We start from the raw sequence: 14,912 nt of genomic DNA, 5'->3' as shown, positions 1-14,912 counted from the left end.
TTATATTTATCTGGATATGAGCTTTAATTTTTTTGGCTTATCAGTTACTTATTAGTTTTTGCTTCTGGTCAGTTTTAGTGTCCATTTTCTGACGTTTTGTACGTCCTCTTGTGGTCCAATATTCATTACTGTATTTGATTAAAATCATGTAAATATGGATCATAGTACTTCTGATTCTTTTCTTTATACTCCAGCATTTTCTAACAGTCTAAATATATCTGTTTAAAATTGTTGAAAAATGAATAGTTTGTCTCATTTGACTTTTTGATTTCATGACTGACCGGCAAAATGTCCATGAAGACCCCATTATTACTTTATTTGCATGATGTGGAGTCTGCATTCAGTTTCTTTTCATTCATTCTTTTGCTGTATCTGGATCCAATATTGTTTGTGTTTTAAATCTGACAAACTATGACACCATACTTATTTTGAAGCTCCGACCTATTCAACATCCGGTCCTGTGGTGACGTTTTCAAAGCACGTACTTTCAATTGCGACTCAACCGCACTTGGCGGGGAGGCGCCGGCTAATGCTGTGCAGTGATTGGCTGAAAACTGGGAAGTGGCCAGCAGAGTCAATTCAATTGGTTAAAAACACGTCCATCAACATCATTCATTATCGCTTGTTTATTTTGTAAAGTAACAGCTGGACGGAACGAAGCACCTGTATGGTATGCTTAAATGTCGTCTTGAGGAGTAAAAAAAAACATTATAAGGATTGATTATTAAAATCTGAGTCGTGCTTTTTAACCCATAAAAACACCGGGGACATTCAGGTCGTGATCTCTACTTCCCTCTAGTGGCAGAATGGTGAAATCACTAATATGCAACACAAGGGCAAAGCCATTTGGAATCTGACATTTTTATGTTTAAGCTCCTTTTTAAGACGCAGGTCAAGAGGTAATAACACAATAAAAGTTAACCAGAAGAGCTTAATAACTTTACGATAGTGCACAAAAATACAAATAAACGGTCAAGTTGTTTTATTTGTAGTTCACATAAATTGAGGGAGATGGGTTTAATTCCACACTGAGTTCAAGCAGGTTTTGGAGACTATTAATGCATTTATTTCTGTAAATTCTTTTTACAATTATCAAATTAAATGTCAAAGATATCAAAACAACCTGCACATAAAGATGCAGTGGAAACATTTAATAGTAAATGTAAAAACAAACAAAACAAAAACAAAGAAATACATGAAAAGTTCTTTTCACATTCAATGCAGCTAAACTGAATTCCCCTCTACTTCCTTTATGTAACCAATTTTGCTTGATATATTTTATATGGTGTTTTCTTTTCTTTTTTATTGTTTCCCTAATTTAGAGTTGTTTGTTAAAAAACTGAAAGGCAAATGAACCTGAGAGACACCAAGTTTTGTACCCTTTTGTTTCCACACAAACAAGGAAACAAAATCCTGCATAAAAATACAAGCAATTTTATCAACAATGGCATTGGTTAACAACTCTAAAATGTTCTCCTCTAACAAATATTTGGCTTATGACTTCCACTTTGTTTCATCATTCATATGAAACAGCTGTTCCACATGTTACAAGGAGCACACTTCATGGGAAAATAGAGGGTTATTTAAATCCCTGTAAGGCAAAGATCCCAACATTTATAACCACAAAGGCACAAATTCAATACACGCATAATATACTATATACTCTTAATAGCAATGGAAAAAAGATTTTTAAAAAAACACACAAAATAAAAGTATTTGATTCTCTTTGAAACATTGATTTGCCATCTGACTAACCATAGCTGAGAGGGGAAAACGAGGCAGACAGTTGATGTTAGAAAAGAACAGCAGGGCAAATATAAACAGTGAACATATTGTCAGAGAGTAGTTTTCTCAGAAGTGTAGTCTTAACTTGATCCAAAGTCATAATAATAGCAGCGAAAAGTACAGACAAATGACATGCTCCTTGACGAGCTACTCATTCTGCTGTGATGCACAGTGGTGGAGGTGTTACAATTTGGGCTTCACGGTCTCAAGGACTAGCCAGCTTGAACTTACTGATTGAACTTTACACTCAGCATCTTTAGAAAGCATGCCTGAGAATAAAACCTGAACAGTTAAACTGAACTTTGAAGGGACCATTAAAAAAAACATCAAATTAACTGTATAAAAGCCTCACTTAGTTTGGAAACTAAACATTTTTATACGTAAAAGGTGCCAAAAATTTCAATAAGGTGCCATCAGTGGATGAAGGACAATTATTCACAGCAAGTATAGCTAAGTTGCCTCAGCTATATTAGCATCAATAGTGTTTATATCCAAGAGGTTACAGAGAGTAGCTTTCCAACTGAGCTTTCCTCAATCTGAAGATGAATGCTTACTTGCCAAAACATATTGCTAAAAAGTGACCTGAGTGTTCCAGTCAGTCAGCTGCACAACCTCAAAGTTCATTTGCATCGATTTCATATTTATTGATTAACACAACTTTACATAATTCTTTCACCAAACCCCTGCATAAAGACTCTCAGACGCACACATTCCTCTAGCCCTCACACAGAAACTGTTAATGTCATCAACTTGTTGTTTTCATTGTCGCCCGGTTCTTCTTCTGGGAGAGGCTCGTACTGTCGTCGATACAGCAGCCGGGTTACCAGAGTGATGATGAACATTTCCAGGATGAGGAGCTGCTGACTCAGCACTGCGGAGACAGACAAAATCCTTTTAAGGCTTCATTGGAAGAGAGATTGGGAAAGTCGGGAGTTTGAGTTTCTTCATGACATTTAATGATGGACTGAAAAGAAAACTTACTATTGGTCATAATTCACCACAATCCTGTTTGACTTGATCTGTTTCACTCACTCATTTAACAGTAACTCACACCTCTGTTGAAATACCAGATTAATGAGTTGGACAGTTTTTTTTTTTACATTATTTTAAGTTTTTTTCGCCTTTGCTATGATAACCGCCTGTGCGATACCACTGAAAAGCAAACCAATTTGTTATGGAGAAAATGTGAAATCTAAAAAAGCTGTCACTGGCATGTTGCACATACATCAAGAAATTTTGATTTAATTAACATATCAGTTATAGATCATTCTACAAGTCAAATGTCAAGCTTATGCATCCTGGTGACATTTTCTTTAGATTTGCTTAAAGATTGCAATGAAATGATACCATTGTACAAAAAGTGTCAACATAACAGCCTAAAGTTTTCTTCAATATAAGACAAAATCCATTCAAATTTTTTGGGAATTTCTGAATTTTGTTTAGCAATACCTATAGCTCCAACATGAATGATTAGATTCTCAAGTGTCAGGTGATCAATAATAAGAAGATGTATTTTCTCTGTCGTATCAGACACCACGTCATGGGAGAAACGCATCAACTTCACCTTCTTTGCATTGCAGAACAGGATGAGCAAGTCTTCTTGTTTCTTAATCACTTTAAAAGGAAACTGCTTGGATCTCTGCTCCAACAGAAAAACAAATTGGCTGACTGATTAGATGATTAATTAAATCTATCGGCAACGTGTGAGCAAAGAGGCTGAAGACGAAAGCCTGGTTTAACAATGACAAGAGCCCAAAGAAACCGATAGAATATGTTGAGACTCACTGTATCCTCTGGCGGGAGACGAAAAAGGCGGAGAGCAGGCGATAATGCCACTCATGGCCAAGATGTTGATAATAGCTGTCTGCAGCTGGCTCAGGATCAGCACCAGCTACCAACATAAGCACACTGATACAGTTAACTGCTGAGGGCGCGGTGCTGGGAAACTCTGTGTTTGTTTGGGATCTTACCTGATACATGGCATACTTGGGGATGATCTTAAGCGTTCGCAAGGTGGTCCTCAGGTGCATGAAAATGATGGAGACAGGCCACAGAGCAATGACTGTCAAGATGCCAACAAACGGGTTGATCCATATTGCTGCTCCAGTAATGCTCATCTGAAAAGTGATGTCATGTAATGTTTAAGTATGCCAACACCATCGTCAAAACTTCTGGACCTCTGATAAATCGGAAACAAATTTGATTTCTGACAGAGATTAGAGAAAATAACAGTACTCAACATTTTAGGCAGCAATATGAACTTACCACAAAAAGTAAGAAACACAATGCCTTTAAAAGCATACTGAAAAAATATGAACAAAAACCTTTAAAGCGGAAACTGATTTCTACAAAAATAATGACAAACCATGTTTTCTGGGAATATAAAACATACTAGCAGGGGACACATGAAAAACAGCAAATATTTGGAAGTCATCTATCTCTAGAAAGTAGATTGTCTCTTTTCAGAAGGAATGGCCTAAAGGGATAAATATTTCCTTGGAATTTTATTGGCAGAAAAAAAACAAGGCCAACACAAGGAAATGGCTTCTATGTGAGAGCCCAACTATTGACATGTGGGTTGAGATTTTACCAGAAATTGACAGGATGGAGAGAATAGGAGCTGAGGTGAATTGTTTTGAGGGCACAGTTTCTCTCACGGTGGAGGAAATGGATGGACTACAGAACAGAATACCAAGGAAGTCAAACATTGGCTGGGTAACCTGTAGATATTGTGTTTACACAAGAGTGTAGATAAAAAGAAAAAAAGGAAGAAAAATCCACTTTCACAAAGAGTTAAAAAAAAAATCAAATTTCATGTAAATATACATCTTAAAATGTCAACAATAAAGAAGAGAGAAGAAAGCGAAAGTTTTAACAGTTTATAAAATTGGACATCAAAAGGAGGGCGAAACAAAGTGATTTATTTTCTCTTTACTTAAAAGGAAATATAAAAAATAAAGATAGCATTTTAAAGATAGATTGATCTTATCTTAAAGTCTTTAAAGCAGCAGATAAATATGAATATCTAATTTTAAAGAAAACAAGTGAAGCTCAAAACAATATCAAATATATTCTTCCAAAAGTAAAGATATAATATAATGCTCTCTTCTTGTTTTAGATTTTTAATTACATGTTACTTGTTCACTAGTAACAGAAACCAAGACACTGACAGGCACCCACACAAAGTAAAGATGAGACTGAGTGAATCAATATAAGCTCTTATTCAAACAGAGAGAGGAATTTGTGACTCCTCCAACATTCACTCACACACTGAAGCATCTGTTAAAGATAACTCGCATATTTAGTCCTAATGGCACTAATGAAGAGTAATCAGAAGTGATTTCCTGACAAAATACTGACCATTCCCACCCCAAAAGAAGAAGAAAAAAAATCCCACAGCATGATGCTCTCTCCTCCTTGTTTCACTGTGTGGATGGCGTTGCCGGCGGCGCCTAATGAACATCTGGTGCATGTTTGGATTTTCTCATTCTAATTTGAATGCTTTCCAAACTTTTTTTTTTTCTCCGTGTCATAAATCTACGTTGTGTGGATATATCCACATCAGATGTTAATAAAACACATTGAGGTTTTGTGGTTGCAATGTGACAAACTACGAAAACATTCACGGGGATGAATTTGTGAGGTGCTGCATGTACGCATTAAACTGTCTTCAAAATCATTAAATTGGCATTAAATGAATAACTGTGTAAGAACACACACACATATGAGCTGTGGGAAAATAATGGGAGTTAATCTCTTTTACTTACATCTTGCAGGTTGAAATTCCCGTCGGTCCACAGGATGATGGAAAGGAGGGTGAAGATAAGCTTCAGAAGGGCAAACTGGAAGGATCCAAGCTTCAGCAGGAAGAGAGTGCGTCTGGAGTTGGAACAGAGGAAATCAATTTACGGGCGCTTTTTTTTTTTCTTCTTGAACTTCATCTTGGAGACATAAAGTTACCACAAGTCCATTGTTGAATCCCCACCTGAACTCCACCATAAAGATGTTTTTTTTTTTTTACAAGACAGAGAAAGGCCTGTTTTATTGGAGAGGTGCGGCAAGTGAGGATCTGAACATGCCCAGAGAATGTTAACAGTGCCAGATGCCTCTGAGTGATGTCTTATAAACAGATCAGTCGAGAAGTAGCAGAGCATGCCTTGGCATGATCATTATCATCAGCATCACTGTGTGTGGGGAAGTAGAGATTTTCTGTTGCACAGATTAGAAGAAAAAAAAAACTCCTCAAATTTAGCTCTGCCTCTGTCTAACAACAGCATGCATGCAGCATAAATGACATGGTTTAATCTAAACCAACCTGTTAACAATTATTAACAGCAACCAGAAAGAGGAACGGAGGGATCACGACATACATGATGAGTATGAGAGGTAAATGACCAGGAGGTTGCTCAACCTGTGTTGTTTGGAAATCCTGCCTTCCTCCTGTTGAATCCAACACTGTTTGCACACAGGCTGATTATGTTCAAACAGGCTAAAAACTGCTTCAAAGCTCTCTGACATGACTGAATCCGTCACTGACTGCAGGCTGCATCTGTACATGATCAGTGTTGCAAAATCCTCCACACAGAACTCCTATGTTACATCACAGACAAAGCTCCTTCAAATCCTTAGACAACTGCGTTTGTTCAGCACAGATTTTCAGCTAAAGCAGGGCAGTACCTTGCAAAAGGTTTCACGCTTCATAACCGCTCTCATACTTTGTAAGGATACAACTATGTACAACGTCTTTATCGTTTTACTGAAGACAGACGACATTCATGCAATAAAAACAAAATGGAAAACACCACGGTTAAACTTCAGTATTGTGTCATGTTATTTAACAAACAAAAATGAATTTCAACGGCCAAACGTGAGCAGGAAACCATCACACGAAACCAAAGGGATGCTGACGATAAAACAAATAAAATGAATCGTAAAGATCCTTGATGCATTTGTACGAAACACATTTACAGTATGTTTTGCGAAAGCAATTCAGCATTCCTCGGACCTTTGAGTATTAACATCAATTTCTCTGTTGTTTCCCGTAAATAACCTGATAACCTGATTGTTTCCCTGATTTATGACTCGTTTGAATTATTTTTGCCTTTCTTCTTTGTCTTAACATTAGCCAATGAGGCTAATGTCTCACCAAATGTCTCTGGTCTCGCAGTGAGCATCACTACCTTCACCATTTAACAGTGTTTGTTTGTTGGAGGTTTGCTCTACTTCCGTTCTCGCTTTGGCATCATGTCAATTGTGCCATAATTTTTCAGTTCTTTATGATGACGGATTGAACGTTGCTCCAATAAGATGTTCAAAGCTTGTGGTCTACATTCCAACTCTACTTAAAACGTCTCTGAAGCTAATTTTTGCAAGGCCTGGCAAACAAAACAGCTATTCTTCATCTCCTCTGATCTCCTTCAAATCTCAGATGCCACAAATGTGAAAAAAAATATCTCTCTCTTAAATTTTATCTACATGAATTCAAAACCTTTTACACGATCTTTCAAAAGGTTGTGTCATTTTTCTTTCTTTTGTTTTTGTAATAGTCTTTTAAACGAGTCATGGGAAATAAAACAACTAGTGGGACCAGACAATAGGTCATTTTGATTAACTTTCAATACCCTGTTTTTACTTTGCCAAGAATATAAGGAGACTGCCTAAAAACAACATGCCAAGCTAATGATATGCTTTCTGTGGAAACTCCACTCATGCTTCGATATTACAAGGAACAATCCCTTGGTTGAGTAAGTAAAACGCTGAAAGGGTTTATTCTAATGGGCAGAGAGAGTGAGTAACTGCGGGAGTTTACCCTGTGATGGCCACGTGTGGGAGACAGGGGCAGCAACAGCAGCAAGGCCCAGTGCTGATCTTCAGTTTGTGTTTGCTAGCTCGCTTCAGGAAGGCCTCGTCCCCTCCAATCTCCTCCAACATCATAATCAGGAACTTAAACACCACGATGGCGAAATAGCTACAAGGACAGAAGAGCAACACAGGCTATTAGATCAGGAAGAAAAGGAAGAAGAAAAAAAACTATAGGAAAGTGAAAGCATGTTGCACAACAGCACGGCTGTTTTCTATAAAATGTTCCATGGAATAACGAGGTTTGAGTTCCCCTTTGATCCTTGAGCAGTCGGGATGTAAGGGTATAACTCACACGGCATACAAACAGAGAAAGAAGTGAGAAAAAGAGAGGGGAAAGGGAGAGAAGTCTTACGTGGCCGAAGTCAGATCTGTAATCATCACGGCTCTGGGGATCCACATCCCTATGCAGGACATGGTGCTGATCACCTGGAAGAGCCCAGGAGAAAAGAGGCATTACTAAACGAGCAACCTGAAATGAAAGACGAAGTATTCATGATGCTTCAACTTATTCTCATTTTGTCACATTTTAACAATAAATACTGTGTATTTTAAAAGGATTTTACATATTATTGCTAAATTGTTAAGCTCAAGCGTTGGCCTGGCTAAAAACAAAAGTATTCCCACAGCATGATACGGCTACCGCTATGTTTCTCTCTGGAGATATCCAATGTGTGCAGGTTTTCAGATGGACATTTCTTCAGAGTATCAGAGTAAAGGAGGTTGAATTTATGGTAATAAAAAGAACAAAACATATTAATCCACTTAACTATTTTGTACTTGTTTGTGTTGGTTTATTACATAAATGATCAAGGAAGTGTAAAATGTAAGGCATCTACTCTCTCTGCGGGAAAAAGAAAGCCTTCCCACAGCATGCCATTGCCAAAACTTAGTTTCTCTGAGGATGGTGTGTTCAGCTTTTCATATTTACGCTGCGATTAAGTTACAAACAGGTGGGCTTGATTCACTAAAGCAACTTCTGAGGGCAGCAAGTTGTCTTTGACTTTATTTAGGGGTGTCAACGTAAAAGAGACGGTAAGTAAAGGCATCGCCAACCTTTTCAGATTAAAATTTATTATTAAAACTCTTGAAAACTATGCTTAGTTCACAATTGCACACATGTATACTATATACATATAACCCAGAGAAGTGTGATACTTTAAAGTGACAAAATGAGACAAACTTAAACCATCCGTTTGTAACTTTACCGGAGCTGCCCCGTTCACCCAGATGATTACACTCTTCTTGTTGGCAGGCACCTTCTTGTAAATGTACACGCACTCCTCTAGGAAGACCAGCAATGAAATCGTTGCCATGAAGGTGAGGACTGAATACAAAATAATGCCAAATATGTCTTGATCTGAAGGAAGAGAAGGTAAATTAGATTAAACAATTAGATTTATGTCCAGAAGACAGTCCTTTGGGGAAAAAGATTCAAGTCAGAAAGGAGGTTTTTTTTATTTCAGATCTTGTTGAAAAAAAGTTCATGCTCATACTTGCTTTTTCAGGCTGGATAAAAAAAGAAAGACAGCCTAAAAGTCAAAAGAACTTCAAGTCCTCACAAGTTTTAAGAGGCAAAGTCAGGGAATCGTTGCTAGATTAAAGCGTTTATCTTTGAGCCAAAATAAACTTTGGCTCTTCTTTTGCTTTGCTAAAACGTTGGCTCTTCTTTTGCTTTGCTTAAACGTTGGCTCTTCTTTTGCTTTGCTAATGTCAGAAAGATAACCCAGAGAAAATTGGATATTGAAAATGTTTTAATCATATTTGCCACACTTAAAACCAAAGCAACACACAAAACCCCAAGAGTCGATCAAGGAAAAGATTGGCGGATGTGGCAGGATGTTGATGATGATGAAGGCAAGACGATACGGTTGACTGTAATGGAGGTGGATGTCGCCATCAGCGCACCAGTGAGAAAGGTTTTTGTTCCAGAGAAAGGAAAATGTAAAACAAAGAATGGAAGGAAAGGCAGTAAATAGCTGAAGCTCTTTAGATGTAGCTGAGTCTATTCTTGTAATCTGCGTCATTTATTGTCAGGAATTCAGAGTCATTAGTGGTAGTCAGACTGAAACAAACCCCGCAAACAGGTGTTCCTGTTTTGCTTCGGGTTTTCTGCACTGCATGTTGGCTGTTGTGCCTTTTTGATTTCGCTCAATAACTTTAAGGCCAATCCACACAATTCAACTTTCTGAAGCGTCTCTGGATTCTAACAGTGAAATGCAACTATTCAGCTATTTCAATCTCTAACAGATGTGCAGGACATACTAGAGCTTCTCTCTTTTTTATTAGAATTCCCTTTTTTAACTGAGCTTACAGTTAGGGATGCTGGAGAGTATGGATGATCGTTATAGTGCGTTGAAGCCAAATACTGACCGGTTGTATTTGTTTAGAAATTTACTAATCAAATGTTTCTAGATATGTTGTAGAAATTTACTAATCAGGATTTGATTTCGGGCTGCATGATATCCGGTGGTTAGTGCTGTCGCCCCACAGCATGAAGGTCCAGGGCCTCGCTGGGGTTGTTCTGTGCAGAATTTAATTGTTCAAGTTTGATTGGTTGTCTCTTCTGTGGAAAGTTTTTGATACAGGCAGTTGCCCAGGGCACCACCAGAAAGGGGCCCGCGACCCCCATATTAAAAATCTACATGAATTCAAACTTATTTATCTGTCAGCTTGAACACCTTTTATGTTTGGCCTCACTAGAGGTGTCCAGGCCATAACATGAAGGTGATTCATCTTCATCTGACTGGGTCATGTTGTTGAACTGTACAATTTCTACAGTGATTCCAGGGCGGGCCTAAGCTAAAGCAACAAAAAGGACTTCATCAGAAATATTGATCAGAGGTACCGATTCAAATTAAATAAGCCCAAAAAACCCCAAAAACGTATCCCCCTAACTAAAATAAATAAAGAACGCTCGTTCCAAAATGAAAGGGACTCAAATCCTACAAACTGCTTAAAAATCACAAAAGTGAAGGTGTTCAAAGAGGAACCAAACAGCTACGTTAGCTGGAATGAGCAGGAGATGAATTGTGATGTATGTGGCAGGATCCTCTTAAATGAGGAGCCCTCTGCTTGATCTCAAGAATATGGCAATCCTACAGGGGTTGCTGTCAATTAGAGGCAAAACTTATTCCTCAGGATCTTTCCTCTTTGGTGCAACTGAAAATGTTATAGAAATTGCATCCTCCCAAACTGGGACCATTTCTGTGGATGAGTGGATCACAAAATTGGTCACAAACGGGACAAAACAGAACCAGCAAGAACAACATTGCCTGTTTATTCATGCATAGACATGGATAGACTTATAAACTGGTGATCTGTTCACAATACATCTTACCGCTATCTCGTCTGTTCGCTGCTGGGTAAGGCTGCGAACATTTCTTTATTTCTTTAAGAAGAAATTAGGCTTGAAAATGAAAGAGCACCAATTTGATCGGGACTTTAGACGTGACGTTGCAAACACAACATCATCACTTTAGAAACACGAGTTCCCCCCCCCCCAAGAAAATATATTACAGAGAATTGAATAACATAAATACAGAACATAATTTAGAGAAGAAAAAAAAAGCAATATGTTTTGAGGAACATGTAGGGAGAACAGATTAAGATTATGAAAAAAACAACAACAACAAAGACTTGATACAGAAAACACCTATATAAACCTAAAATACAGTCAGTGAGGTGATGTAAACAGTATTCATATAAAGAAAGCAGATAGAAATACTGAATCTGCCAGTAATCTTCTAACATTTAAAACTAGTTGAGTAAAAACAACATGCTTGTAAGTTAAAGTTCACCAATGCAATGCATTAATAAGCAGATTTTATCAGGTATTTTTTGTTGTTTACATTTCAGCGTCTTCAAACATGACGAATGAGATCATTTGCAAGTGATCTCGAATATCTGTATGTCAAGAATGAGCAGTGGGTGATGATCAACAAACAATAAACTAATCACAGGATGCAATTCTGAATTCATGGTTTGTCAGCGGTGAGCAACAGGAAACCTAATTAATTATTCAGTTATGATTCATCCTGAGGAACATTAAGGGTGCCTCCAGAAAATGATGTAAGAGGGATACCAGATGTGAACCATTAATGATCTCCAAAGGATATGCCCAAACCAATAACATTTATAAAGCGTAACAGTTTAATCAACCTTATAAACTGCAAATTCATGCTTTGAAGTAACTATACATCCAAAAATGTACAAAAATATCAAGTGAGATTGAGGCAAAACGACAGGTAATGCAGGAGAAGGGTCTTCAAAACACAAGGATCTGGTGAGGAATGAAGAAAACTAAATGGCTCATAAAAACTGTGGAGGTGATCAAAGATGTGTAAGAAGTTAGCTTTATAACAAAACGTGTAGCAGTTGAGAGGAGAAAACTATTGAACATAAAAAATAAACAGAAAACTTAATAGAGTGCAGACAGACTGCAGCTAAAATGACAATCTAAATGCATGAAAACCAAATACTGAATGAGAATTTAAATACTGAATGTCAAAAAAGACGAAAACATCACAACACAGTGATTAAAGAACAAAGTCAAAAATCATAAAATCCCAAAGAGTCACGGATCATAACAAAGCAAACATTCGCTTTTGTTGAGATAGCTTGAATGTTGAGTCTACTGGCTCTCAAAAATAGCTTTTTATTTCCTATTGTGGGCTGCAGGCTTGACAAGTTCTACAGATAACATGGCTGTGTATCATTTTCAGTCCTGTTAACATCATATGTTTGAAGTGGTCCAATGGAACCTTGTTAACAGAAGACAAATAAGATTTTTTTTTTCTAATTCTTATCTGATACCAATAACCAAAATCAAGCAAAGTCTGGTTTTATTCCCAATTGAATGATTTAATGAAAATGTTAATTTTGAAAAAGAAAAGGTGAATGTTTTATTGCCTAAAAGTAGGATGTTCCCAATCACTGAATTTACAGATTTTTCTATAGTCGTGAATATAACATTCAGGTTGAAAACTATGGCTTGCCACATAAAAAAAAAAACTGTATATACACACACACACACACATATATATATATATATATATATATATATATACACACACAACTATAAAAATTGCATCTTTGGAACAACTGCTGCTTTATTTCAGATCTAGATGTAATTTTCAATGCTCTTTCAGGTGAAAGGCTTTGTTTTTGTTCGTAAAATACAACTTTGCTAAAATGCCTCATGTTATGAACAAAAACTAAATCATAAATAAAAAAACGTTTTAGAAAAATGAGTAAATAATGCTGCCAGTCAACAAAGTTTATGTTTTCTTCTCTTGAATCCATGCATTAATATTGTGCATTCAGGATTCTGTATCCAGTGAGGGGATGGGCAAACTACTGGCACCCCATGGTAAAATTATGCTTTCTTTTTTCAATAGTGATATTCCCAATATTACATTCTATTTGTATCATCTATCCCTTTTCCAAAAAAAAGAGAAGAAAAACAAACTAATTTTGAGTCATATAAAGTAGAGATTACATATCTAAGCCAAGAAAACACCCGTGAGCCAGAGCTTTCTAGGGTCAAAAACAAAATCTCGACCACCTGTATTATTTTGTTTCCATGACACCGCAGTTAAACACTGCTTAAAATTTGGCTCAGACTAATTAAAATTCCAGAGGGGGAAACTTGTTGGTGCGTAAAGTGCAAATTCTTCATCCAGTCGCTCATCATCATCAGGGGGAAAAAAATCTGCTCAGTAAGCTGAATCTGTGCCACAGAACCAGGTCCAGTTTATACTCACTTCTGATGTTGTCGATAGCGAACGGAGGTTCGCCGTCACAAGGGTTAGCGGTCCGGTTGGATACGTTACTCATGTTGGATGATGGTTGATTGGATTCACCCCCCGCAAATGCGCGACTTCCAGTTGTGCGTCTTCCCTGCTGCTCACATCAACAGACAGCTCGGTGCGTAAAGAGCCGGTGGACGCGCACTTTCTCCACTGCAGAGTCCGAAAACTTTTCGCTCAGAGATGATTCTGCCTCCCTCTGCAACCCGTTCAGAGACACTTAACTGCAGTCGGTGGTCCCGCCCCGCCCCCATCTACGTTGTCATGGGGCTGACGTGATTTGCTGTGTCATTTACTGTAATGTAAACTTTTTTTGGTTACTGTCAAAAAAAAAACCAACACACACACATTATTTTCCTGTTTTTAAAAAAAACGAAAACAAAAAAAAAAAAAACAGGAAAATAAAATAAAAAATCCCCAAAGCATTTCTTCTTTTTTTGGTCTCAAACATGTCTTACACTGTTTCCTTGAAGTACCAAGAAAGTAGAAAACTTCAGCTGTCCTGGTAACGATAAAAAAAATGGTGGAGGTCTAGTTTTATCTTGGTGAGCATTGTTGGTAAATGAATGTTTCGAGCTCGTGGACAAATCAGCCGTCACATGCCCCCCCTGTTCCCATGGTAACGTGTGCAGGGGCCATTATTATGTGAGGTTTGCTGCAATTAATTTTTTTTTTCCTATTGTATTCTCAGCTTTTTATGAATGGTTTTCCTCACAAATTTCCCAGCACTTTTATTAGTTGCGTACATAGTTATGGAGTTTAGAAAAATTAGACATGGTTTTGAAAATCTGAAAGGTGTGGCAGGCATTCGCATGCAGCTCACCGAGACAAGACATTGTTGAAACACTTTTGGCTGCAAATTTCCTGGGGCATGTCCATACTGGCTTTTTCCAAGCATGTTTAGTGTGCTGGTGGATGCAGTCTTTGTCCTGGGGTGGCAAGATAACAAAGTGGGGTCCAGAGTGACTAACTACTGATTAGGCTGATGTTCGTTGTGCTGCATGACAGGCTGGCCGAGGCAGACAGGTGCACACAAACAGTGTGCATTTGGGATCTGACAGGGGTGGAAAGTAAACATGTAGCGAGACAGTGTGGCTGTTCAAGTGGGTGAGATATTCAGGTGAGTATTTGCGAGTTTGATCCTTCAACAAACATCTTTCCCATGGCCAAATAGGGAGTTCCAAAAGCCTTTTCTGAAATGCAGAGATATATAAGAGGTAAGTACTTCAAACTTGGACAGAGCAGACCAAAATCCAAGCCAAAAACAATTCACTGTCTCAAGTTGAAAGCACATCTTCTCAGGTCTTAAATATCGACTGCTCTGGTGATGAGGTGCTAATAAGTGCAGCTGCGCTAGCATTTCCCAGGATCAGCTTCGCCAACTCAAGCAGGTAAACATGCTGCAGGAAGCAAAGAGCGTAACAATGCAGCCACCAGCCATAACAGGACATATATTAA

General features: G+C 37.8%; 1 protein-coding gene across 2 annotated transcripts; it reads right to left on the bottom strand.

Moving 5' to 3' along the window:
- Positions 1 to 965: 965 nt before the first annotated feature.
- slc51a (solute carrier family 51 member A) lies at positions 966 to 13,684 on the bottom strand. Of its 2 annotated transcripts, XR_003593874.1 has the most exons (9): positions 13,410 to 13,684; positions 8,853 to 9,004; positions 8,000 to 8,073; positions 7,595 to 7,753; positions 5,553 to 5,664; positions 3,756 to 3,902; positions 3,571 to 3,676; positions 3,350 to 3,424; positions 2,553 to 2,656 (listed from the first exon to the last, which is right to left on the bottom strand). XR_003593874.1 is itself a non-coding variant. In XM_028005105.1 (8 exons), exons 1-8 carry the CDS (start codon positions 13,480 to 13,482, stop codon positions 2,508 to 2,510), a joined length of 972 nt encoding a protein of 323 aa, XP_027860906.1. In that variant the 5' UTR covers positions 13,483 to 13,683; the 3' UTR covers positions 966 to 2,507. The 2 variants fall into 2 exon arrangements, 1 of the variants encoding a protein (XP_027860906.1); XM_028005105.1 differs by lacking the exon at positions 3,350 to 3,424 and having other exon boundaries at positions 966 to 2,656; positions 13,410 to 13,683.
- Positions 13,685 to 14,912: the final 1,228 nt, after the last annotated feature.

The sequence above is a fragment of the Xiphophorus couchianus genome, chromosome 21 (genome assembly GCF_001444195.1).
Source record: "Xiphophorus couchianus chromosome 21, X_couchianus-1.0, whole genome shotgun sequence".
Lineage (NCBI taxonomy): Eukaryota > Metazoa > Chordata > Actinopteri > Cyprinodontiformes > Poeciliidae > Xiphophorus > Xiphophorus couchianus.
This window is presented reverse-complemented; position numbering and strand designations above follow the sequence as displayed.